General features: G+C 43.2%; 1 protein-coding gene across 3 annotated transcripts in view; it reads right to left on the reverse strand.

Annotated features, from left to right (window-relative positions):
* The window catches only part of SLC25A12 (solute carrier family 25 member 12), a 61,788-nt gene that overhangs the window by 30,700 nt on the left and 3,339 nt on the right, over positions 1–27,749 (reverse strand). Inside the window, exons 1-9 of one of the 3 annotated variants that reach the window (XM_083408910.1) lie at positions 27,430–27,547; positions 27,121–27,174; positions 20,183–20,325; positions 16,316–16,431; positions 10,065–10,204; positions 7,155–7,301; positions 6,699–6,837; positions 5,306–5,399; positions 3,551–3,635 (exon numbers count right to left, since the gene is read on the reverse strand). In XM_083408910.1, the coding sequence (XP_083265036.1) occupies positions 3,551–3,635; positions 5,306–5,399; positions 6,699–6,837; positions 7,155–7,301; positions 10,065–10,204; positions 16,316–16,431; positions 20,183–20,292 (831 nt within the window). In that variant the 5' untranslated portion in view covers positions 20,293–20,325; positions 27,121–27,174; positions 27,430–27,547. Of the gene's footprint in view, positions 1–3,550; positions 3,636–5,305; positions 5,400–6,698; positions 6,838–7,154; positions 7,302–10,064; positions 10,205–16,315; positions 16,432–20,182; positions 20,326–27,120; positions 27,175–27,425; positions 27,548–27,749 lie in introns of those variants that run through there. The other 2 variants (XM_083408911.1, XM_083408909.1) reach the window with 2 other exon arrangements.

The following is a 27,749-nucleotide window of genomic DNA, read 5'->3' on the forward strand; positions in this document are numbered from 1 at the left end:
TGAGGCTCTCCACTTTCATCTCACTTCTGAGAAAGGCACTCTGGGAGAGGTGGCCGGGAGAAGGCCAGTGGATTGGGAATTATAGGGATAGAACCACCTAAATTGTACAGAAATTTATTCACGTACGAGACTACAGCGGCAAAAATGTCACTTGCCCCAAATTGGAAAGAAGAAGAAGAAGACACAGCAAAGGAAGAATGGATACAAAAACTTATGGAATATGCCGAAATGGCGGAACTTACCGGAAGAGTAAGAAAGCAAGATAACAAACTTATTATAAAAGAAGGGAAATGGTTTATTGAATATTGACAAATTTTAAACAGATAAAAACAATGGCAAGATTATTGTATGGTGGTACCTTGGTTCTCGAACCCAGAAATAAGTGTTCCGTTTTGCGAACATTTCCCGGGAGCCGAACATCCAACGCAGCTTCCGCTTGAGTGCAGGAAGCTCCTGCAGCCAATTGGAAGCCGTGCCTTGGTTTTTGAACTGTTCGAACGGACAGTTCTGGAACGGACTTCTGGAATGGATTACGTTCGAGAACCAAGGTAGCACTGTAATAACCTGCAGCTACATAAGAGCATATATTTAAAGAAGATAAATAAACGAGTAAGTTAAGTTAATTTGGATATGCAGAAGATATTAAAAATAAATTTAAAGAACTGCAGAAAGAGGGGAAGGAAGTCTAGTTTTAAAATGTCTAAAAGAACTATAAAATGAAGGAAATGTATATATCTGAAAAGTATTGTCAGGGAACTGCTATCAGCTCAGAGGCGAGAGGGTTACAGGGAGCTTCCAAAGATTGTGAGAAGCAGCACTTCCTCCGCGGAGGAATCATAGAATCATAGAGTTGGAAGAGACCACAAGGGCCATCGAGTCCAACCCCCTGCCAAGCAGGAAACACCATCAGAGCACTCCTGACATATGGTTGTCAAGCCTCTGCTCAAAGACCTCCAAAGAAGGAGACTCCACCACACTCCTTGGCAGCAAATTCCACTGTCGAGCAGCTCTTACTGTCAGGAAGTTCTTCCTAATGTTTAGGTGGAATCTTCTTTCTTGTAGTTTGGATCCATTGCTCCGTGTCCGCTTCTCTGGAGCAGCAGAAAACAACCTTTCTCCCTCCTCTATGTGACATCCTTTTATATATTTGAACATGGCTATCATATCTCCCCTTAACCTCCTCTTCTCCAGGCTAAACATACCCAGCTCCCTTAGCCGTTCCTTAGGAGGGAAGCCCCGCCTCTAGTGGGGAAGGGATGCAGGGCTCGGAGGATGCAAGAGAGAGCCAAGACCGTGCATGAGCAAAGTGGGATAGAGGCAAGTCCCCCTCCCTGCGCAGTAGGTTTACGCGCAGAGAGGGGAGGTGTCGAATGGGGGTCAAGAAACAGCTGGGGAAAGTTTAAGGACCGCCCACTCTCAGATTCTGCTAGTGACTGAGCAAGACATGGAATTGAGACGTTCTGCACTGTGAATGTTTTTGCACCGATAATAAAGCCTTTGAAAAGACCAGTGAGGATCTTTCCTGTTCGCTCTCGAGCAACCACGCCAGTAGGCATAACAAGTATAAATAAGTTTTTTGTTGTTTTTTTAAAGGAGAGGGCCAGTGGCATGGCCACAGTGGCTGGAAAGACTTTTAGAACTTGGTAAAGCTTTACAAAGGGAGGCGGGTGGCTGTGGGTTAAACCACAGAGCCTAGGACTTGCCGATCAGAAGGCTGGCAGTTCGAATCCCCATGACGGGGCGAGCTCCCGTTGCTCAGTCCCTGCTCCTGCCAACCTAGCAGTTTAAAAGAACGTCAAAGTGCAAGTAGATAAATAGGTACCACTCCGGCGAGAAGGTAAACGGCGTTTCCATGCACTGCTCTGGTTCGCCAGAAGCGGCTTAGTCATGCTGGCCACATGACCCGGAAGCTGTACGCCGGCTCCCTCGGCCAGTAAAGCGAGATGAGCGCTGCAACCCCAGAGTCGGCCACGACTGGACCTAACGGTCAGGGGGTCCCTTTACCTTTTACCTTTAAAGCTTTACAAAACAAATTACGTTCAATACACCTTTCTAACCATCACATCTACCCACGGTGCTGGGGGCTCTTCGTTAGAATTTGCCACCACTAATGTGGCAGCAAGAAGAGGAGTAAGAGTGGGGGAAGGAGGAGGACAGTGACACCACTTCTGTTACGAGAAGAAGGATGGAGTAGTGCAGAGAGGAGGGAGGAGGAGGAGGACAAAGCTTAATTCTACCAAGGATGCTTCTTTCCTTGAACCTTCACTGAGGTTCAAACCGAAATGTAGGCTGTAGAAGTCTTTTTTTAGCTGATATAATCTGATCATCCAAAGACTGAGTCCGGCCCAAGTAATGTTAAATCTTTGATTGTTCCCAAAACACAAAAGATTCCAGGAAGGCCTGTATTTCTTAGCAGGTGACAATTCATTAAGGCTGCAAAATATGCAACCCCTTCTTTTCCAGAGAATTTCCACTCATTTTAAGCAGGGCTACTTTAAAGCAGCGTTTTTCCAGCAGCCCAAAGTTTGAGTTAATTTAAAAAAATAAAAAAATAAAAATCCTGTTGCTATGGAGACAAGGGCTAAAAACAATCAAACCACATAAGCAAAATTCAATAAATTAGTCTAGCCAAACAGTCCTGGTCAATCTCCATGAGGGATAATTAGTCCAACAAATCTTTCATGTGCTGATTGTAAAATAAAAAATAAAAAATCAACAAAGACAGAGTGGCTTTATCAGGCAAGAGAAGGAAATATGCCGAAATATTAGAGACAAGTTAATTTCAAAAATGAGCTTTAACACAAAACAATCCAGATAATGCTGTAATTTGCAAACAGCAAAATCCACATACAAGGCCTCATAAAATAATCTGACCAGACTGTGCTTTTCCTCCAGAAACAATTCAATACATGGCAGCTTGTGCAAGCATCCAGATTTGTACTTTTTAAAAGGATTTGTTTCGGGTGTATTTCTTTCTTTCTTCAACAAAGTATTCATTTTTAACATAGTTTCACAAACCTAAAACACAAATGTAAGCGTCTTTTCACAAACCTAAAACACAAATGTAAGCGTCTGAACAATATTCTGAAAGACCAGAGCAACAGCCAGCTATTTTGTTATGTTGTTATGAACAACATCTTTGGGAATGCTGTGCTGCAGCCGAGAGGCCCCCACGTCACAAGAAGGTTGTGTCTGTTTCCTTCAAACTGCCTTTTTTCAGCCCAATTTTGGTGGAAGAGGTGTTGCAAGAACTGCTGAAAAGGATGGGACACTCACAGACCAAAGGCAGTCCTCTCAGATCAAGCACTTTCTATTACACAGAACAGTGTAAAAAAACATTTTGATGGTTTGACAAGGGCCGTTTTCAGAAGGGTGGAAAACTTTCCCCAAAACTGCAGTGCGCTCGTGTGTCCATGGACTGAGCAAATATAAATATGGATATCATGGGAAAGATTTCAAAATTATAATCTCAGAAGCCCTAGCTTAAAGCCATAACCGCTACACGTTTACTGGGATTGGCTGGCTTCCATATTTTCTGGAAGGTACCTACCTGCCTCTGAAGTTCTGCCAAGTTGTAAGGCAACGCTCCTTCAGCCAAGGGAGCTATTCTCTCAATGTCTGCCAGCGTCAAGCGTCTGCATTCAAGACCAGGGAAAAGAAATCCCTGTTAAACGTAACAGCAAGCCCAAACCCATCCGGCACATTTCAGACTACCATACCTCAGCCTATAGAGCTTTGGACCCTGCCAGGATATTAAATCATGGTTTGAAGTTGACTTAATGCCCTGGCTTATTCCAAAAACGTAGTTTCTCCAGTTCTGATGAAACAAGAAACTATGGTTAATTGAGGCTTCCTGGTTTAAGTTACAGGGAACCAGGCAGAGGGCCTTCTTGGTAGTGGCACCCACCCTGTGGAACACCCTCCCACCAGATGTCAAAGGAAAAAACAACTACCAGACTTTTAGGAGATATCTGAAGGCAGCCCTGTTTAGGGAAGCTTTTAATATCTGAAGGACTATTGTATTTTAATATTTTGTTGGAAGCCGCTCAGAGTGGCTGGGGAAACCCAGCCAGATGGGCGGGGCATAAATAATAAAATTATTATTGTTATTATTATTATTATTTAATTGAAGTTCATGGAAAGAATCTCCTTGCATGAGCAAAAGGCTCGTTCATATCTTGATTTATAAACCTGAGCTGTTATTTCCCAAACTCTCCCATCAAATACTCATCCCTGTACACAGAGAACTAGCATATGACAGGGAAAGATTCTACATCAAGATTCTACAAGATTCTACAATCAACCTTCTCTGCAATATACCAGTTTTTATATTTGCAAAGAGGTATTGCAGTGGAAGCTTGGCTCCTGAACAGCTTAGTTGCCAAACAAATCGGCTCCTGAACGTCACAAACCTGGAAGCAAGTGTTCCGGTTTGTGAACATTTTTCAGAAGCCGAACATCCGACGCAGCTTCTGCTTGAGTGCAGGAAGCACCTGCAGCCAATCGGAAGCTGCGCCTTGGTTCTCGAACGGTTTCAGGAGTTGAACGGACTCCGGGAACGGATTAAGTTTGAGAACCAAGGTACCACTGCCCTCAAAAATGTAATCTCCCGCTTGCAATCCGAAATTACACATCCACAAAGCATATTTGATTTGATTTGGCTGCATTTAGATCCAGACTTTCTTCCAAGGAGCTCATGGCAGCACCCTTGGTTCTGCCCTTCATTTTATCCTCGCAACAACCCTGTGTAAGACTCAGTAAGACTGACCCAGTGTTACCCAGTGAGCTTCATGATGGCTGAGTAGGAATCTGAACCCATTTGCATAAAGTAATAAAAGACTGAACCATAGCTGTCAACTTTCAGATTTGAAAATAAGGGATCAGCAGCCTCAAAAATAAGGGATCGGCAGCCTCACCTGTCCAGGGGACAGTCTATGGGATATCTAACAATCCGGGATAGTAGTGGGAAGCAGCGGGAAACGGCACTGGAGTAAGGGAATTTCCCGCCAAAAAAGGGAAGGTTGACAGCTATGGACTGAACATACACTGTAAACTTTTACCCTCAAAAGCAAGGGAGGGAACTATGGTAACCAGGTGTATGAGTGCACAGATATAGGCATAGGTTGCCCTAGCCCCATGTCACACTGCATATACACTGAGTGGCACACACACACCATCTCAAGACCACACTGTGTGCACAGAATTTCCATCCCACAGTTGTCAATTAAAAACACACACACAACAACAACCTCCATCTAATGACAACACCCTAGAAACTTAATATTACAAAAAAAGTTAAGATTACCCTGAGGCATTATACAAATCGGAGAGCTGGAAAAGGATATCGATCTCCAAAGGTGTAACTTGTCCAAATTTGATTGCAGACTGAGAGAACTCCTCTGTTTTAAAGCAACGGGTTAAAACAAAAAAACACAAACTAATTATGCATAACTTATTGGAACTTTTAAATACACAATCTACAGTTTGGCTTAACGTTATGGGAGCAAAATCCAAAGACCAGGTTGAAATGAACACAGTTTGCTCTAAAATTTGTTAGATTTTTGAGATCCAATCGCATAATTTTGTCCTGGACATACTTCTCCTAATCACAGGTGGATTGCAGCTCTTCAGTAGAGAGAGGAAAGTACTCTGCATATGGTCAGAGGCACTCTCTTCTAGAGCTCTGCTCTAAAATATCCAAGACCAGACCCAGCCATTGAAAAAGAAAGAACTAAATACCAACTCAAATTAAGTTTAAGGGGCTACATGCCCAAGAGGAGTCCTTATCTAATTATATTTCCAGTTACTAGAATACAGAAAAAGGAGGCAGCCTACGGACCTTTTACAGATCATGCTATCATGAGTATTTGCCAATCTGTTATCGTTGGTATTATTTCACTTTTCCAATTCCTTGCCACAATAATTCTCGCTGCTGTAATTACATACATGAACATCCTTTCCTTATTTCTAACATTGGTACCTTCCATCCTTTCTTCCCCCCTGTGAGATCTTACAACCCCAAAATAGTTTACTGTGACTCTAGTTTTTAGCTCTAAATTTCTGTGTATTTTTACCGTTTGATTTAATGCATATTTTGTATTGTAAGCTGCTGCCTTGGGGGCTCTCGTAGTTAAGAGGCAGGGTATAAGTTTGCAAATGAGCAATTGACCTTGACAGAGCATGGACTGTTGCCTTAAGTCAGGCATAGGCAAACTCGGCCCTCCAGATGTTTTGGGACTACAATTCCCATCATCCCTGACCACTGGTCCTGTTAGCTAGGGATCATGGGAGTTGTAGTCCCAAAGCCTCTGGAGGGCTGAGTTTGCCTATGCCTGCCTTAAGTCAACAATCTTTTGCAGCTGCTGAAGTTCTGATGTGGTAATGTAGCTCTTCAGCCCATTCATTTCAAGGGATGGGGGATATTACATGGGCTCCATGCAAGGAGAAGCTTGCTCACCTAGGTGATATGTGTCATAGATACTTGATCAGCTGCTTTACATCAGGTCAGACTGACTGGCCAGGGCTCCCCCAGGTCTCAGGCGGAGGTGTTTCCCATCGCCAGCTACCTGGTCCTCCTAACTGTGGACTGAATACAGAACTTCAGCAGGCAAACCTAGATGCTCTATCAATGAGTCACAGGGGCCAAATATTGCTCCAGCTTCAGTAATCTCAAGAGTTTATGGCATACAATGCTTTACCTTTTGTAACCTCGACATCTCTTCTAGCACCTGCAATGAGGCTGTATATCTTTCGAACAAGCTCCATGTTGTTCAGCAAGGCATTGAAAGCGTTGAAATACGAAAAGCTGACTTGGTGAGAAATGGAGCCACCTGCAGCCTGGGTGGAAATAAAATATATATATATATTTGTATGTTTCAGTTCCTGGAAATACCTGCACACAGGGGACTGCAGGGGGAGAGTAAGAGAAGAAGACTTCACTAGCTATAGCTAGACCTCCACCAATTGCTGGAAGAATTCTTATTTCTTCTACCTGTTCATTTATGTTATTGCCTTCTTTCTAGTAAGCCCCACCAGGAAAATCCTTATGGAGGTCACAAAATCTTGCCTGGGCAACGGATGATCCCAAATCTGCAGTTTTTGAGAACCTGAATCTCAGTCCTCATTCCCTGTGTCTCATGCTTCCTGATACTTACTGAAACCAAGTTCTCCTCCACAAAAGGAGTGAGCATGTGTGGACGAATTGTAGCCATGATGCTGCCAAAATCCAGGCCAGTAATCGTGCCTGTTTTGTTCTTGTCTTTCAGTGCAAACGCTTGCCGGGCATGTTCTGACTGCAGCTCCTGAAATAATATGATAAGAAACGATATACTGAGAGCTTTGTTCTAAATACCCATCATACCGATGGCCAGAATCTACACATTGACCCTGGATGCATACTGAAATAAAAACCAGCAGAAGTCAGTACAGATCAATGCTCTGTCCCGCACTTTTGGAAAAGCTGTCGCTGCAAGTAGCCTGAAGGCAGTCCAGTCCATAATGAGTTAGCAATCCATACTGACATGACCATCACTGTGTATGGCACACAAGGCTATCCATTACCTTGGATATCCAATCACAACACATCGAATCACAACAAGGCTATCCAATCACAAAAATACAAACACAACACGTAGCTAATAGTTAGTAGAGAATATATAATAGAATAATGATATCATTTAAATTATAGGAATAAGCCACTCAAAGTTCATATGTACAATATAACAAAGAGGTAGCGAGGACCAGCAAGCCGAGTGTTCCAAAACAGATGCCTAAGGACAATCTCACAATAGTCTTTCCAAAGTTTTAACAGAAGACGTCTCAAAAGTTTCTAAAGCAAAGTCTCTCAATAGTCTCTCAAAAGTTTCAATGGAAGACATCTCAAAATCCTCAAAAGGACAGTGTCTCCGGAATGATACTAATGTTTTGTAATAGTCTTCATCAGCTGGAAATAAGATACAAGGCATACAACCAATGAATGATAACAATTAATACCAACTGGATTGTGTCCAATGGAGTCAACTGATAGCTCAAGGATATCCGCCTGAGCAACAGGACTCCCTCTACATTTCTTGTATCCCTCCAATTCTGCCCTGGAGGGCTGGTGGAACCCCCAGAACAGATAGAGGAGCTCAGGGGGCGTACAAGGACAGGAAGTCCTATTGAGCAGACAGAAGTCCTTGTGCTAATCAGATAACTTCATTAGATACAACTGATTGACTCAAAACTGGACTCTCACAGATAAGACTTGCAAGCTTACCTTTTTAAATGTTCAATACAAGGTTCTAGTTTTTAGGATGGCTGTGGCAGTGTTTAGTGAAATATCAGAAGCCAGTAAACAGCACATATCTAGCAGAAATTTATGGTTGTGAGGAAGAGCCCCTGACATACAACACCCCTCTCTGAGGTCAACGGATTGCTGAACAAATGATCCTGGAGATACAAACTTTCATAATTTACACCAGTTTTAGAACTCAACATGTTTGGCAAAGAATTTTATCCAGGGGCTGTTTTACAGGGTGAGAAAGCAATCCAAACATAGCAGCAGTACAACCCAATATTTTTCTGAGTTGTATCCAACGCTAGGAGATGGTTTTGTCAGCATCGCCCTTGAGCCAGTGCCACTAACTGGACTCATCCACTTCAGCCCCGACTGGGCTAGGCGAGCTGGGTAGCACTTCCAGAGACCACCTTCAGCACAGGAACAGGTCAAAGTGCTGTGGACTCACAGCTTAGAGTTCTGAGCACCGGATTCACTTCCACAAGTAGAGAGTTGTCGCACAGCAGAGTACAGCAGAGTATATAAACAACTCGGAGAGCAGCTCTGTAGAATATTCTCTTTATTCTATAACTACAACTATTATACAACTATATACAGAGCTAAATAGGTCTAAGCATAAAGAATGCTGAACCGCACTGAGTGCCTGCAGCTGCTCTTAGCAGCAACCTTATCTAAACACACAATCTCTAACACTCAGTCTCTCTCTCTCCGACACACTGACTGACTGACTGACCGACTCACTGACCGACTCTCTGATCTGGTGCTGGAGCAGAATAAGTAGAGAGCAGAACACGCCTCCTCCTCTCTGCAGAATCAGCAGACTCCTCAGGAGATTCTTGGATATGGGAGGGGTGAAATCTCCTCAGGTTTGCTAAATTACTTAGTGGGGTCCCCCCACTTTATTTCATGCTGGCTTGTGTTCTTGGACCAACTGAATATGCACATGGCAAAGCAACCTTGTGAAAATCAGTCCTCACAAGAACATCAGCAATCTGGATGCCACCATGTTCCTTTTTTCATATCATGTTGGGCAAACCACTGAAAATCATTTAGGATCAGGGTGTCAGAAAACTACTTTATTCTTGTCATGATATTGTGAGGTGGACCAAGTTATTATGACCACAGCAGCACATTTTGTTTAAAGGGATAGACACTGTGAAGGTAGCCACAACTGTATTTTGATTAGCAAGTCCTTTAAGGTTAGAGTAAGGGCAGCAAAAGATCAAGAGAATAAACAAAAGCAGCACAAGAGAACAACATACATTTTACTCACAAAAGGGTGGCCTGATGATGCACACAAATCAAATCTAACCAACTCTTTAATGCAATATCCCTTTGCGAACAAAGAGGACAAATAAAGCCTACAAGTCAATGGAAAAATATTTTTAAAATAACTTTTTGCAGATCTAATAGTCTCAAACTGTTTTCCAAAAGCAACTTGATCCAATGCAAATTGGATACAATATGGAAAGCAATCCCAAGTTCAACGGCTGAAAGTCCACTTAATGCGATGAAAAATGCCAAATGCATTTTGACTTTCATCTTCCACCGTGGCTGTTTTACAACCCACAATCTTCATCTGCGAGAAATATATATCTGGAGCTGGGGTGGGGGGAGAGTCATTCATAGTTTATTGGCCAAGATAAAAGCTTTTAGCTTCTATGAAGGTTTAAAATATTGGACCCTTTGTGAGCATAAAGCTGGGCTGCATCTCTACTTTGCAAACATTTGTTGAGGACAAGGAGAAGGAACCCATCATTACAGTACAGGAAACTAAGCAACTGACCTGCAAAAACTGAGTAAATTCCGAGTATGTCAGGTGTTTCTTCCTGTTATGGCCAAAGTGCAATCGAATGAACTCGCAGTCCCAATTGAAAGGGATGTGATGGTGAATAACGGTCTGCCCAAATATTTCCTTTACATTTTCTTTGAAAACAAAGGGGGGGAAAGGGGAGAAAGGAAATTAATTAGAAAAAGAGAGAAAGATAAACCCTACTTAAAATTCTTCGAACAGAAAATGAAAACCATACTTCTAGAAGAGCCAATCAAACAGGGAAACAACTTCAAGTTAGAGAGCTGTTTATCTTTCTAGGGTGAAAACATACTTTGTATAGAATAGATTTTAATACTACTTGTGTATTAATACTATGTAGATCTTCAAGATCCATGATTTTGCCTTATTCAGTTTTAATTAAGAAGCAATTTATTTCCTTTATTAGAAATACCTGGTGCTTTGCATGCTGATATAAAATCAATGCTGTGTTCCTTGATTCTGCGTGTCAAATTAAGACCTCATTGAAAGGCAATGAATACCTGTACTCAAAATACACCATAATATTTCACAGACTATGCACAGCGTGATTGAGACTTGATTGAGACTTGTGTGAATGCAACTATTAAAGACAGGTATAAGAATAGGGTCATTATCATTACAGAAAATATGTTAACTATTTCAGATCATTGCCCCAACTGTGACTCTGGCAGAGAGTATCTTAACCAGGGAGGAGCCCTTTTCAGTCATTCAGCATGAATGTGTGAAGGTGTGCAGATGGGAGTGCTATCCCCCACATCTCTGGAAGGTGAAGCATGTGGTGGTCATGCTCATTGCCAATTCACGGTTCATTTCTGTTGCATCCCCATGGAGGGCGCACATCTATACATGCATAGGACCCCCTTCGGACCAATGCCAATAATGTGTTTAATGGGTGTGTGGCCAATGTGCATTTCAGTGTCAAGGGGGTGGGGCTAGTTCGCTCATACATAAGATCGTCCGACATGAAAAGATTCATACTGAACACTTAAAGAGAGCATGTCAACGATTAAGATGCTTTCAGCATGTTCAGACATTTCCAGCGCATCCTTATCATGCGTACTCAGAAGGAAGTCCGAACTCAGAGCTTTCCAAACTTTTCACATTGGCGACACACTTTTTAGACAGGCATCATTTTGCGACACAGTAACTCAGTTTTGCTAGCAAAAAAAGACCCCTGGACGGTTAAGTCCAGTCAAAGGCGACTATGGGGTTGCGGCGCTCATCTCGCTTTCAGGCCGAGGGAGCCGGTGTTTGTCCAGAGAGAGCTTTCCGGGTCATGTGGCCAGCAGGACTAAACCGCATCCGGCGCAACAGGACACCGTGACGGAAAGCAGAGCACACAGAAACGCCATTTACTTTCCCGCCGCACTGGTACCTATTTATCTAATTGCACTGGTGTGCTTTCGAACTGCTAGGTTGGCAGAAGCTGGGACAGAGCAACAGGAGCTCACCCCGTCGCGGCAATAATAATAATAATAATAATAATAATAATAATAATAATAATAATAATAATAATTTATTATTTGTACCCCGCCCATCTGGCTGGGTTTCCCCAGCCACTCTGGGCGGCTTCCAACAAAGATTAAAAATACATTAAAATGTCACACATTAAAAACTTCCCTAAGCTCTGTGACCTAATGAATTCAATGGGGTTTATTCCCTGTTGAGTGGGACTACACTCTAAATTACCAGCAAGAAATCTCAAACTTGCTAGGTGTTTTGGAAGCACGTATTTGCTTAACTCTTCATGTCCTGACCAGTTAATACCTGAACGAAGATGCATCACGCCTGTCTCTTCAGGATATAGAGAACCTGGGAAGCTGCCTTATACTGACTCAGACCATGGGTCCATTTAGCTCAGTTTTGTCCACACTGACTGATAGCAGCGGCTCTTCAGAAGAAGAAGAGTTTGGATTTGATATCCCGCTTTATCACTACCCGAAGGAGTCTCAAAGCGGCTAACATTCTCCTTTCCCTTCCTCCCCCACAACAAACACTCTGTGAGGCGAGTGAGGCTGAGAGACTTCGGAGAAGTGTGACTAGCCCAAGGTCACCCAGCAGCTGCATGCGGAGGAGCGGGGAAGCGAACCCGGTTCACCAGATTACGAGTCTACCGCTCTTAACCACTCCACCACACTGGCTCCTACTGCCAGGATTTCAGGCAAGAAGTCTCTCTTTCAGCCCTACCCGGGGATGCCAGGGACTGAACCTTCTGCATTCAAAAGAGATGCTCTCCCACTGACCAATGACATTTCCCTTTGGGAGTTAGAGATATTACGCATTCAGATGAATACAGTGCCATCTGAATCAGATGTTTCTCTCCTCTCGTCTGGAGGGGGTTAGAAAGAGGCTGAACCCCTGAATGAATTCTCTCTAGCGAAACATCTCAAAAGCTCCACTAGACATCTGTCAAAACTGCATAGGGCAGGCAGCATAGCATTTTCACTTTCCACAGAATACCTGTGAATTATTTGTACATTAGTTTTAAAACGATATCTCTCCATTTTTTATCCTTTTAAACTTTGCATTCAAAGGGCAAATAATAGATAATTTAAGTCTGTGGGGAGCTGATGTTAACTGAAGGAGGGAATTGTTGCCATGACCTTCTCGACCCTGCCAGCCCTCTAATCATAGATTTTGAAAGGCCTCGCTTTAAAATTCCAATTCCTTAATTTAATTACCCATATTGTGCAAGAAGAAAAATTACATTATTTGATTGCTATTAATATACATTAAGTAACAAAATCCCTACAGAGCAGAAGAGTGGAGAGATAAGCTACAGCTCCTATCAAGCAGAAACTTATTGCTAAGAAAGATGCAAACCTTTAATTTAAAGTCAAAATTATATATATCACAACAGGGTGCCTTTACCAACATGCTATATATAGCATTTATGTTACAATTAAGTACCATATCCCAGTCACAACAATAACAATTTATCTGTAACCGGCTTGCAAAATGGAACAATGTATCTGCTACAAGATACCCCACGGTATTAAGGCTGCAATCCTGCACTCCTTTACATGGGAGTAAGCTCCACTAAACTCTATGGGACTTACATCTGAGTACACCAAGAGCAGTACAAATAAAGAACATTTTTAAAATGGATTTTAGAGAACGCCCAACTATTTTAGGAATATTAAAAAAAATATGTTTACACTTTCCTTTCCTTCTTTACATCAATGTCCATTCCCAAAAGAGAATAAGGACAATTCCACTATGGCAATTCCAAATAACGAGATATAGTTTCTTATCCATAGTTGAAGCTTTAGGCAGGTACAATGCAGGCAATTCAATGCCAGGCGATATGCAAGAGAAATCCAAAACCCATGTAAATACCAGTAACTTCAGGAAAACCACTACAAAGTGAACCAGGCAAATTATTAGGGTGAATCTTCTCTTCAAAAAACTTAATTGATCTCTAGATGGAAAGAAGATAAAGTCCCTACCAGAGAAGAATGGCAGATTAAGTTGATGGATTATGCCAAAATGGCTAAAATGACCAGAAGAATCAGAATCAGGAAGACCAAAATTTTAATAAGTAATGGGAAAAAAACCATTGTAAACAGCTAGTAGGACTGGAATAACACTTGAAGTTTAATGGTGAATTTTGGACACAATGGAGAGGTAAAAGATTTGGATAATCATTAAAAAATGCAGGAGGAAATGATTAGCAATAGGACTCACAAAGGGGAGGAGGGAAGTCCAGGAGATTCTTCGGAATCTTGTTTTTATGTTGTATGTGATTGTAGAACTTTAATATGAAAAACCAATTAAATATATTTTTTTTTAAAGGGAAGTGCGATTTAAATAGGTTCACCTGCAAATGTGAACTGAATTGAATTTATCCCCCATCTCTTTATCTTTATCAAAGCTAAAGGATAATGTATTTGTTTTCATTAAAGTTGTTTTTTTTAACTTAATTGAAAGGGGGTGAGGAACCATTAAGTTTAAAGGGATTTCCTTGCGTCTCCAGGGCAAGAGCAACTTACGGAGGGCAGACAAGAGGAGCTGGAAGGCCAGACGTACTTCCTCCCCATTCCCCATAATGCTCTGACGGTTGTGTACACCAAAGAAGAAGAAGAGTTTGGATTTGATATCCCACTTTATCACTACCCGAAGGAGTCTCAAAGCAGCTAACATTCTCCTTTCCCTTCCTCCCCCACAACAAACACTCTGTGAGGTGAGTGGGGCTGAGAGACTTCAAAAAAGTGTGACTGGCCCAAGGTCACCCAGCAGCTGCATGTGGAGGAGAGGAGACGCGAACCTGGTTCCCCAGATTACGAGACTACCGCTCTTAACCACTACACCACACTGGCTCTGGGAAACGGGGAGAGGAACAGCACCCTACTGAGATCAATGCATGATGACTCTCGCATCAGAGAATCTTATCTAGTCATCTCCTTTGCCTGCCTGGGAGATTGGCTTGTTTCCACTGGCACGAGGTCGGTCAGCCCTGGAAAGGAGCCTTCCATCTTCCGGCAGACCGGCTGCTCCCCTCTTTCCTACACCTTTCCACTCAGCGCCATTCCCACCCCACTCAGCCACCCTCCGTCTCCTCCCCACCACCAGTGCTCACTGCTTTCAGGTGACACAGTTCCTGGGCGCTGTCAGCGGTGGAGCCAGGTGCACAATGCAAGAGGGGCTTGGCATATGGCCCTGCAGGTCTTGGCTACGGCAGAGTATTGCGCCTCCTTTAAGCTGTCAATCTGGAAGCTCTTTGCAAGATAAAAGGAGGCGATATACACACTGCAATTCCTCGCCCTCCTCTTTGGGCAAAATGCTTGCAAATTGATTGAGGGAGGGAGGGATCGTACTGCAGATTGCCTCCTTTAAACCGGCAAAGTGCTTGCGAACTGACAGGTTAAAGGAGGTAATCAACAATGAGATGATGTGCAGCCGAGTCCCACCCCGCCCCTAATTAGTGTGCAAGTGCTTTGCCTGCTTAATGGAAAAGCAAAGCAATCCAGACTGGTCAGGATCACCGGAGTCCAAGAAAACATGCCTCTCACTTGTCACTCAGCTACACTGGTCCTCATAAAAGTCACCTATACTTGCTATGTGCTCCCTGATTGGTTGGATCGAAGCAGCAGCTGAGACGGGTCAGGCAATGGATATGAACAGTGGAGAAGAAATGGTGCCCCCCCCCCCGCCCTGCAGGACTCAATTCAGTTCAGTATTATTTCCAAATTAGCTATAGGTTACAACAAAAAGTCATCACCTCCTGGCAAATAGAAGGGGAAGAAATGGAGGCAGTGAGAGATTTTACTTTCTTGGGCTCCATGAACACTGCAGATGGTGACAGCAGTCACGAAATTAAAAGACGCCTGCTTCTTGGGAGAAAAGCAGTGACAAACTTAGAAAGCATCTTAAAAAGCAAAGACATCACCTTGCTGACAAAGGTCCGTATAGTTAAAGCTATGGTTTTCCCAGTAGTGATGTATGGAAATGAGAGCTGCACCATAAAGAAGGCTAATCGCCGAAGACTTGAAGCTTTAGAATTATGGTGCTGGAGGAGACTCTTGAGAGTCCCATGGACTGCAAGAAGATCAAACCTATCCATTCAGAAGGAAATCATCCCACTGGAAGGACAGATCCTGAAGCTGAGGCTCCAATACTTTGGCCACCTCATGAGAAGAGAAGACTCCCTGGAAAAGACCCTGATGTTGGGAAAGATGGAGGGAACAAGGAGAAGGGGACGACAGAGGATGAGATAGTTGGACAGTGTTCTCGAAGCTACCAACGTGAGTTTGACCAAACTGTGGGAGGCAGTGGAAGACAGGAGTGCCTTGCGTGCTCTGGTCCATGGGGTCACGAAGAGTCAGACATGACTAAATGACTAAACAACAATGCAACAAAAAGTGCCATTACAGCCCATGGGTTGAAAATGTGTTGAGGTGAACACTCAGCCAGCATCAAGTCTATCTCACAAAGAAATCTAGCTAGGAGTGGCTGGAACGAAACAAATTTTGCAGCAACTATTTTAGGAATGTTCAGCCGCCGATTATGCAATGAGCCACAGTAATCACATTGTGTGGTTGCATAAGGTTTCTATGGTGTGCGGCAGCTGGATCTTTGAAGAAAATAAAGATAAAAGAAGGTAAGAGTTAGTTACTAGAATCTCAAAGTACGTCTTTATTTGGGGGTAGATTTCTGGGACACACACCAGAACTATCGTCCCTACCTTCCCGCACTGCTTTAGGAAATATCTTTAGCGCTCTTACCAAAGGTCACTTCGCCATTGCCACTCTTGTCGAACAACTGAAAAGCAACGATGAACATTGAATCTGGTGTGCATAGGACGGATTCAAACGCCAAAAACTCTTGATAGGAGATCAACCTACAAATCAGAAGAAACCAGAAATTTCAGATTGGGGGGGGGGGGCTAGGTGGAGAGAGGAAAAAGAGACCAGCAAAATAAGATCTAGTGAAAATTCCAACACTGTTGAGCTTTACAACACTGAAAGTAAAAAATTAAACCACAATTAAGAACAGCTCGGACATCCTATTGCTTCTTGGAGAGCGTTCTGGACCCATAAGCAGTATCAGATCTACCATCTGGATCTAGAATGGTTAAGTTCGTATCTGAAGATGTGTGCATGCACACATACCAATACCAATAACAAACTTCGCTGGTCTCTAAGGGTGCTACTGGAAGGAATTTTTTTATTTTGTTTAGAATGGTTAAGGTGCAGTTAACCAGTCATTGGAACACAGCCAATCCAAATTTCTGGGCAAAATCCTGGGGCTGCCAAAGTGTGTGCCATATGCAGCCATGTGTCTGGAAACTGGACAAGGGCTGCTGGAAACCAAAGCGTGGCTCACAACTATAAAATTCTGGCTCTGTCTACATTTCATGACCGATCCATCTTCTTTAACTCTCCACATGCTGGCGGAATCCCACCACTCCAAATGGTTAACTTGCATTGAGAGCAAAATCAGAACCTGTGACCTATCACTTGAGTTGCTGCTTATGCTCCCACCATAATTGGAATCATTCCAGACAATCAAGTGCAGAATCCTAGAGACTGAATTCCAAACCCTTAGCAGTGCAACTGTTCCCCATTGGGGTTGGGAATTCCACCCTCAATTTGGCCAGGACACTCCATATCACCTTTACGATCCTCACCTCCGCAAAACCGGCCTCAAAAAACGTTGCCGACCCCTGCCATAGATCCTAAGAGCCATTTTTGTCTGGAAAGTTTTATCCTAATGTATCTCCTACTATGTTTCGTTCTCTGTGTTGTTTTCTGATCCATGTATATGATGCACTTTCTCTATGCAAATAAAGTTGATTTGTTTGATTGATTGAATGAATGGTTAAGATGACTCAATGGTCTGCCATTAACAAAACTAAGAGAAACTTTTCTGAGTCATTTTGAATTACATTTAAAATACTCCTATGATTATATCCAACAGGAAGAAATTAAGTATAAGAAAGGAACATAGATTTTCACTAATTTAGTCAAGGATGAAGGAAAGCTGTGCATCTGATCATACTGAATTAGCACAGGATTGATGCTGTCAGCTCTTCTTTATAAGAAATGTTGCATTTTGGAAAGTAACATGAACAGCTGTCTATGTTATGAACAGGTCAATGACAACCACTAATCAAAAGACACACAACAATAGGCAATGGAAGCCTGGGTATAAATTCTAAACTACAGCATTTTAAATCACACACTGAGTTGATTCCGACATTATCCTCACATTGAGGATACATTAAGATCCTTGTTGCCCCATCTCACATGGCTTCCACTGCAAAGCAAACGGCGGTCAAAATCAAAGGCGGGGAAACAAGGTTCTTGCACCTCTTACAGCGATTGTGACAGCGGGGGTAGCCAATGTAGTGTTAGGATATAGTTCCATTCCACCTTAAAAGGGTCAGGCATGACTGTTGTGTATCACATGCCTGTTTACTCCCAGCACTGTCTACTGGGAACTTCCGTTGTATGTAGCTTTTGTGTTACTGCTGTTTTGCTGGACACGAAGGGATGCAGACATGTTTTTTCCTTTGTTCCTGAACTATGCTCAATAAATGCTATAGATATGCTTGCACATCTGCCTCTGTCCGCCTCTTTTGCAGAGAGGTGATTTACACACTCTGCTAACAGAGCGTGCACGGGTCTCTAAACGTATCTGAGACTCGTGTCGCTGTTTGATGCTGTTCCAAGGAAGACTGGCTGGCAGTGATTGTCCAGAGCCATCTGGGGGCCTGCCTGACGCCCCGGTCTTCCCAGCAGCATCCCAACATGTAGTGCCTCCACAGATGTTGCTGCATACAACTCCCATCAGTCCCAGACAGCAGAGTCCAAGGGACAAGGGTGATAGGAACTACAGTCCAACAACATCTGGAGAGTACCACATTGCCCAACCTTGAGTTGGTGCCTCTTTTGAAATGGTCACTTCACACTTCGGAAAGCCATGGCTTCAGGGGCGAAAGCAGATGATGAGAAAGGCCACAGTTTTGCATCCATTGTAAGACAAAGGACATTCAGCATATGCGGACTTTGGCGGAGCTGCACAGGGCTTGCCACAAATAATAATAAAAACAGAAGATACTAAACCAGAGAAGTAAGGGAAATAACAGCATTCAGAATAACATCTGGGGTCATATGTGCACACGAAATAACCCTAAAGAATATAAGGGGCTTTTAATTCCACATAAATGAAAATCGAACATTTAGCAAAAAGAAAAAATAGGGGGTGGGGAGAATATTGCTTTTTTTGTTTTAACAGCAACCTTTAATTGTCTCTCTATCTCTGCTCTCTGATGGCCCCAGCGGCCTCTGCTCCCATGTATGTTTACTTGTTGGCTATTGTCCAACGACACTGGCACTTCCCTGCTAAAATAAATTTGGAGAGCCGCAGAAAGAGACCAGAGAAGGGGAGGCAGGGCAAGGCTGCTCTGAAACCAAGTGGGTTAAAAGGCTACGTTTGAGAAGAGTGGACATTCTGTGAAAACAATTTAAGCAACAAAGAATATTGTCCATAAGTAATGTTTTAAAAGCGCTGTACGGCATGACCTTCTCTTGATTAGGCAAATCGTTTCTTGCCGCATATAGCGATTAGTGTCTCTCTCCCTAATAGATCACGTTTTGGAGGAGCCCTCCTTGGTTTGATGTGTGGGAGTTAGAGAGACCTCCTGCTACAAAGGTCATGTGACATTTCCTCCCTTTCCTAAGCCTGGATTCGGAGGACCCCAGAATCAAAGTCTCTGACTAGGAACCTGATATAAAAAGGGAAACAGAACTTCTCCAGAGCAGTTGTAAATGAGCAAGTGAACTGATTGCATCATTTCCTTGTTTCTGAGTCAGGCTTCAGGGTCAATCCCCGCATTCTATGGCAACTCTATGCTCTATTCTATACAACTCTATGCTCTTTCCGTCATTCCATCTGTGCAAGCAATGCAGTTTGGCAGATGGAACCTGGGCTGTTCTTGGGGTTATCCTGACCTCCCCAGAGTCAATTTTGGGGGAGGAAGAAGGGGGGAAGCCCCATTGTGAAGGGCTTCCGCTGATGAGACTGGTTAGGTGAATCCTGCCCAATATCTAAAAGACTGCCACAAAGTGTTTTTCCCTTGCCTATATTTTTCTTCCTGGTCTCCTCATAGCAGGCTTGGGGGGAAAACCTGACATGTTAAAATCAACCATTTGGAATGTATGGAAACAATCCAAAGATGGTGCTTCATGTCCACGATCAAAACCACGCCAGAGATCATAGAATTGTAGAGTTGAAAGGGAGCCTGAGGATCATCTAGTCCAACCCCATGCAATACAGGAATACGCAGCTGTCCCATACGGGGATCGAACCTGCAACCTTGGTGTTATCAGTACCATGCTGATAACCAGCGGAACTGTCCAGGCTATGCATGCTACTGTCTTGGTCATTTTTGCTACTGTAGTTCTGGCAGCAGAAGAGTCGATTGGCTTGTAAAACCAAAAAGATGGTAGCCTCTTCGGCCCTGGGAGGCGCTGCGGCCGAAACTTCCAAGAGAAAGCTATGCCTGCGTGCAGTTCTCACCTTCGGGTTGTAGCCTAAACAACATAATTTCCAATCAATTGTAAGGAATGTAATGGTTGGTTCCTTACCCATCCTTTGTCTGATCTGCCACTCCTGCTAACAGCTGCACTGTTTGAGGATTGAAATGGGGGTCTGTATACAGTCCCAGGTATCTCTGCACGAAGTCGCCTGGTGTCATGTAATGCTCTCCATCTTGTTCGACAGTGGCATACTACAGCAAAGACAAAAAAGGACATAGTGATTGTCTAAATTGTTAGTATTTGTTTCAGATTAGGCAATAGCCCAATACGTCTCCCGGTATGTTTCCGAGCACAATTCAAAGTGTTGGTGCTGACCTTTAAAAGCCCTAAAAGGCCTTGGCCCTGTATATCTGAAGGAGCGTCTCCACCCCCATTGTTCAGCCCGGACACTGAGGTCCTGCGCCGAGGGCCTTCTGGCGGCTCCCTCCCTGCGAGAAGTGAGGTTACGGGGAACCAGGCAGAGGGCCTTCTCGGTAGTGGCGCCTGCCCTGTGGAACGCCCTCCTATCAGATGTCAAGGAAATAAACAACTACCTGACTTTCAGAAGACATCTGAAGGCAGCCCTGTTTAGGGAGGTTTTTAAAGTTTGATATTTTATTGTGTTTTTAATATTCTGTTGGGAGCCATCCAGAGTGGCTGGGGAAACCCAGCCAGATGGGCAAGGTATGTATGTATGTATGTATGTATGTATGTATGTATAAATTATTATTACAGACTACAATAACTAATAAAAAATGATGGCATCTAAAGAAGCTTTTGTGCCTGTGCACATGTACCTCTGGATGCGAACGGGATCCATTCCGGAGCCCTGTTCGCATCCTGAAGCGAACGCAACCCGCATCTGCGGGTCGCAATTCACCGCTTCCGCGCATGTGCATGACGTCATTTTGAGCATCTGCGCATGCGCGAGCGACGAAACCCAGAAGTAACGCGTTCCGTTATTTCCAGGTCGCCGCAGAGCGTAACTTGAAAACACTCAACCTGAAGGATATTTAACCCAAGGTATGACTGTACTTCCACTCACAAGCTGAGTTTCATGGAAGTTCCCTTTCAGTAGCAGTGGTGTTAAACTTTAAAGTCCTTAACAGCTTGGAACCTGGGTACCTTCTTCCATACATTCCTCCCTGTATGCTCCAACCTTCATCCAAGGCCCTGCTCCAGGTCACACTTTGTTAGGAGAGGCTGGTGTCAACTAGGATTAGGGCTATTCTCTGCTGTGGAGCCCACTCTGTGGAATTGCTTTGCCAAACAAGTGCATTAGACCTCAGCAGTGTACTATGGGCAGCTGGTCAAGACATGGCTCTGTACTAGTAAAGGTAAAGAGACCCCTGACCATTAGGTCCAGTTGTGACCAACTCTGGGGTTGCAGCGCTCGTCTCGTTTTATTGGCCGAGGGACCCGCGTACAGCTTCCGGAGGTCATGTGGCCAGCATGACTAAGCCGCTTCTGGCGAACCAGAGCAGCGCACGGAAATGCCGTTTACCTTCCCGCCGGAGCGGGTACCTATTCATCTACTTGCACTTTGACGTGCTTTCAAACTGCTAGGTTGGCAGGGGCAGGGACCGAGCAACGGGAGCTCACCCCGTCACGGGGATTCAAACCGCCAACCTTCTGATCGGCAAGTCCTGGGCTCTGTGGTTTAACCCAAAGCGCCACCAGAGTTCCCATGGCTCTGTACTAGTTGCTGGTAATTACAAGTGGCAAGTGTGCTGTTGCATTCACGCTCTGCTTGAGACATTGGGTTGGCCATTCTGAGAACAGGACGCTTGGGCCCTTGGTATGATCCAGGAGGGCTCCCTTTGCGTTCTTCAAAGAAGGATTTCAGCTTACTAATTTGTTTATTTGTACCAGGGCTTTTCAGTAACACTTTCCTGGTGCACATAAGCTGAACTATCTCCCACCAAAAAGGGAGAGACTACTCTAGCCACTGGTAAGACATGAAATAAGTGTTGATGAATTCAAGTGTTGTTGAGTTCTACCTGGAAATTGAGCTGAAAAGTAAAACAATTCTCTATTTTCCACAGGTAAAATTCTGCACTGCTAACTAATGAAAACACTCTGAGAAAAGGTCATAAGATTTAGAATGGAAACCATACAAATTGCTGGAGCCTGAGAAAATAATTAAGCCATTCGTGTGCAGCATATTTGGGACAGATTTGCGTCAGCCAGCTTTTAATCATCTTATTAGCACACCAACTAAAAAATCAATTGTTTTATAAAGTATAAGAGGTATTAATTGTTTATTTGGTGCTTTTTTATATACTCATTTGTATTCTGCTTTCAAAATTAATTTGTGTGCATAATTACTCTAAAGCAGCTCACAAGTCAAAAAACAAGACAAAGTTTAAATATAGCAAACAAAAATAATTAAATCTCCATAAAACTGTACAAATATAAGTTAGTAAAATTGATTGCAACAATCCTTCTGAAGAGATGTTTTCAGAGCGCATTCACAAAGGGAAAAGAGGAGGCCTTGTAAATCTTGCTAAGAAACAAGATTCACAGTGTCGCTCAAATCCTTGCTAACAATGGGCCAATCAGAAACTTATAGTAGAAAATTATTTATCTAATGAAGGCTTACAGCCTGAAATATAGTTTTCATATATGAAATATCTTTTATTATACAATCTGACAATTAAATACCATTTTATATCTTAGGTTGTCCTACATCACAACAACAAAAATAAGAAGATTCTTATCTGAACGAGACTCATTAAAGGAAATTAAATTTCCTTTAATGCAATGGGACTGACTTCTAACTAAAAGGGTTTGGGGGCCAAATCAAAAGAAGAAAATTAACCATAAAAAAAACCAACAATAACTCTGCAACTATTTCAAATGTTAAAAATCAGCTTCCAGAAATCCTACCAAAAAAAAATCAGGAAGGGGGAGTTTACATTTTTAACATTCGATTCCTCTCCCTCTTTCTTTCCCTGAAACTATTTAGTATTTTAAGACTTTTACAGTCACCAAACCAGGGTAGTCTCCGAAGCAACAACCTCCCCTGTTGTGTAGCTTCTACTGAAGTGAATTGCAAGTTGTACTTTAGCAACGTATGGTGGGCATTTATTCATCTACTTATTTATAGATGTAACCAAAGTCAGGGTTCCCATGCAGATGTAATATTAAGACACTTAACGGCACAAATGGTTGAGGCGCCAAGAAAAGCATGGCTTATCGGGGTGGGGGGGGGAGTTCTATCATGTTGTTATTATTTATTGTTTGTGAGCAGCTTTGGGATTCATTCAAATGAAAAACGACATAGAAATAAAAGTAAATTTTAAAAAATGACAGACTTGAGGGGTGGAAAAGATTCAGCAATGTGTGTATGCTGGATACAGAGGTACATAGACAGGGTGGCAAATATAACAGGCAGCAACAGACTGGCAAACCGCCCGACTCTATAGGGCATAGGTCAGGCATAGGCAAACTCGGCCCTCCATATGTTTTGGGATTACAATTCCCATCATCCCTGACCACTGGTCCCGTTAGCTAGGGATCATGGGAGTTGTAGTCCCAAAACATATGGAGGGTTGAGTTTGCCTATGCCTGGCATAGGGTAACCATAGGTTGAAGACACCGGGCACTTGCCACAACCCCAAGAAGGGAGAGGACACCCAGAGTCAACACTCTAAGGAGGAGGCACTTTTGATATCGCTTTAAAGCAGTCTTCCCAAAACTGGTGCTCTCCAGATGTTTTGGAATACAATTCCCATCAGCCCCAGTCAACATGCATGCTGGGGCTGATGGAAAGGCACCAGCTTGGGAAAGGTTGCTTTGAATTGTTATGGTGCGAGGGAAGCCTGAACTTTCTAAACTGACTGCTTAAGAAAGCTCTCAAATGTGTATTATTAGACTAAGGGATCTACCGTATTTTTTGCTCTATAAGACTCACTTTTTCCCTCCTAAAAAGTAAGGGGAAATGTGTGTGCGTCTTATGGAGCGAATGCAGGCTGCGCAGCTATCCCAGAAGCCAAAACAGCAAGAGGGATTGCTGCTTTCACTGCGTAGTGATCCCTCTTGCTGTTCTAGCTTCTGAGATTCAGAATATTTTTTCTTCTTCTTTTCCTCCTCCAAAAACTAGGTGCGTCTTGTGGTCTGGCGCGTCTTATAGAGCGAAAAATACGGTGGATGTTGCCTTTGTCACAAGAAGGAGACAGCTATAAAGCACAGAGCAATAGGTGTGTGTGTGTGTGAGAGAGAGAGAGAGAGAGAGAGAGAGAGAGAGGGGATAAAGACAGGGTTTGTTTGTTTGTTTAAAAAATGATATTTTACATTTGTTTTATCCTTATTCAGATCAGCTTTGTATTGTGCCTATATGCAGCTTTTCATAACAATTCCTCAATCCTGCCATTTACTTTAACATACATATTCCAAAGGCTGAACAAAACATAATATTTAGTCATCACGTGAAAAGTACCAATTTCCTTTCAAATGTTTCTGACCTCACTTCAGGAATCCCAATCACCAAGGCATGCATCCCACTTCACTTCAACTTTTGATCCAACTTGACAGGTATTAGGCATAATAAATTGCACTTTATAAGACACATCATGGATATACAGAAAAATTGACATAAATATTACATTCGAGGCAAAAAAAGTGAGCACATGAGCTCTTGTTTGATTTGATATTTGTATTCTGCTTTTCCAGCAACAAATGTTGGGCTCAAAGCGACTCATAATAATCACAATAGCATTAAAAAAACAAACACTGCCATCACTTTAATATCAAACACAATAGCATATAAATAAAGCAAACAGCAGCAACAAGTTCATCAAAGTCTGCTCCTGACTGCTTTAAACTCCCCGCCCCCCGTTTCAGATGTATATATATATGCATCTGAGCATTATACTTGGACTGTTTCTGCCCTAATGAAACTTGTTACCCTTTAATGGGCCACAAAGTTCTTTGCTGTGGCAGACCAAGGCGGCTACCCCTCTGGAAATGGTCATATGAACTGTGTTTCACTTAATGATCTTCACCTTCACTTGCCTCCATTTCCAAGGGTAGCCAAATTTAGGCAGGAATGCACACCCTTTAGGGATCACAGCATTGCATAATCAAAAGAGCAAGAGAGAACTGACCCGTGAAACCTGCTGTGGTTTCAGCACAAGGCGCTTTGTATTTTGACGCAATGGATCGAGTTGCAAGGAATTACAAACAAGGTCGCTCCCAGCTGCGCTACTGAGAAATTCAAACCTGCACATCGCACCGAGTCATGAATAAGCCGATAAAGACATAGGCACAATTAAAAGCATGGCCCAGCCAAAATGAAAAAAATCCGAACTCCCCATGATTTCAACGGAAGAAGAAGAAGAAGAAGAAGAAGAAGAAGAAGAAGAAGAAGAAGAAGAGGAAGAAGAAGAAGAAGAAGGGGAGTTTGGATTTGATATCCCGCCTTTCACTCCCCTTCAGGAGTCTCAAAGCGGCTAACATTCTCCTTTCCCTTCCTCCCCCACAACAAACACTCTGTGAGGTGAGTGGGGCTAAGAGACTTCAAAGAAGTGTGACTGGCCCAAGGTCACCCAGCAGCTGCATGTGGAGGAGCAGGGAATCGAACCCGGTTCCCCAGATTACAAGACTACCGCTCTTAACCACTACACCACACTCTGTGCACACTGCAATAAATAGGTTTAGAAGTGCATAACTTTAGCTGTATTAAAACACATTGCTAATGTTCTGATCTTTCAGAAATAAGGAACTAAATTAGTATCATTTGAAACTTTGGCAATGCACTGTCATACATTTAAAGCACATGACTTCTCACAAAAGAAGTCCCAGGAATTGGTGTTTACTCCTCTAAGAGCTACAATTCCCAGCACCCTTAGCAAACTACAGTTCCCATGATTCTTTAAATGTGTTGAATTTATGGTGCATACGCAGCCTTATCTTCTCGTTTTGACACCTACTGCCTCAAATGCAGATTTGCTCATCTGCAAATGGAAGTAGAAGAGTTTTCACTTCAGCAGACAGAAGGAGGGGAGGCAATTTTGGCTGATCGTCCTTCCCACTGCAGCCCACCACTACTGTCTACCACCTTCTGGACCCCCCCCCCCAAACACACTCTGGAGCAGAATTTGGAGGAGTAGAGGGGGCTCAACGAGAAAAATCATCAAAAGGTGCCTCCATTTCTTCTCCGCACCCCAGTTCTGAAAGCAGGAACAACCTGAGTTCCAGAAGACATCTCTCCATTTAAGTCACTACATGTTATTTACTTTACACCAATACAGAAGAGCGATGAAATACATATCTACATATTAGGCAGTGCCATTAAGAATATGCTATGGGGTGCAGAGATAAAATGGGAAATATTGCATGTAAAAGGACACGCTGTCTTAAAAATGCTTTCCTATGTAGCTATGCAACCCTCCAGAGTTAATAAAAATATAGACCCCAGAGCAATTTAAGCTGTGCAAATCTCAGGTAGGGAGAATACCTATCTTTCTCTGAAGCCTCTTAGATCTGAGGGTGGAGGAGTGCTACTTTTTTTCTGTTCAAGGCCGCATTCCCTCTGGGGGGGTAATCTCTGTGGGCTGGTGCTGGGCAGGGCCAGAGCCAAAAGTGTGTGGGGGTCCCCCCATTCTTTCTCCCTTCCCCTCTCCTAAACAGGCTGCTGGGGGAGACAGAACACTCTTCCCAGAGGACTGAACTGATCACCTGAGGAGGGTTTCTGAAATTTGGCCAAGAAATTAAGCTGAGGACCACTGATTTCCCTCCCACACCAGATCTACAGAAACACCCTGTGGTCACTCCATCTGCCTAGCGTGTGAACAGGAAAGTCAGGCTGAGGGCCTCATTGGCTGCTCCCAAGCGGTCCTAATCCCAATGCCACTGACATGTCACTTCCAGGATCACGCTGAGCATAGCAAAGAATGAGAGAGCCCTTTGCAGAAATGTGCATTTTCCAGCATACCAAGAAAGCACGGGAAATGACTAAAGCTAAAAATATAGAACTCTGACAACATCAAAAAACAGTCGCTTACCTTCAAAAATATGTTGCGAAGCTCATTAGGATCTGCTCTCCGGGTTGTTTGAACCTACAAAACCAAGAAGGAAGGGGGAAGGTTAATGCTCCGCTTGTCGGGTTACTCATCTACCAAAGAGGGAAACCTGAACTGCAATCTATGCAGATAAAGAGTAATAAATATCAAGTCTCTTATCTAAATGATAGAGCGAGTGCCAGACATTCAGACACATGTTTATGTTGCTGAACAGTAAAACAATTGCAAGCCTCATGACAGCTGTCAAACTCGGGAGGAACTGCCAGGGAAAGAGAAACAGAGCCTACTAACTCAAGAAGAAAACTAAAACAACAGATAATGAAGCTAAGAAGATAAAACAGAAGTGTTCCAATCAGAAAAGAGTTTTGCTCTCCTACAAAGAAGTCACAACAAGAGTGAAGGCATATTGTGCATGCCAGAAAGCGCAAGTAGCCCTCTGCAAATAAACTAACCTCCCCCACCCCCGGAACAAGATCCGGTAGCCATTGCAATTTAGCATGTGCAATAGAATATCATGTATTACTTTGCATGTGGTGTGTTCTTGGAGATGAATTACAGCACTCTTAAAACCTACAAAGGACCTCTGATCCCCAGACTGACCTCCGGCAAAC

This window comes from Podarcis tiliguerta, assembly GCF_965153285.1.
Source record: "Podarcis tiliguerta genome assembly, chromosome: 1".
Classification (NCBI taxonomy): Eukaryota; Metazoa; Chordata; class Lepidosauria; order Squamata; family Lacertidae; genus Podarcis; species Podarcis tiliguerta.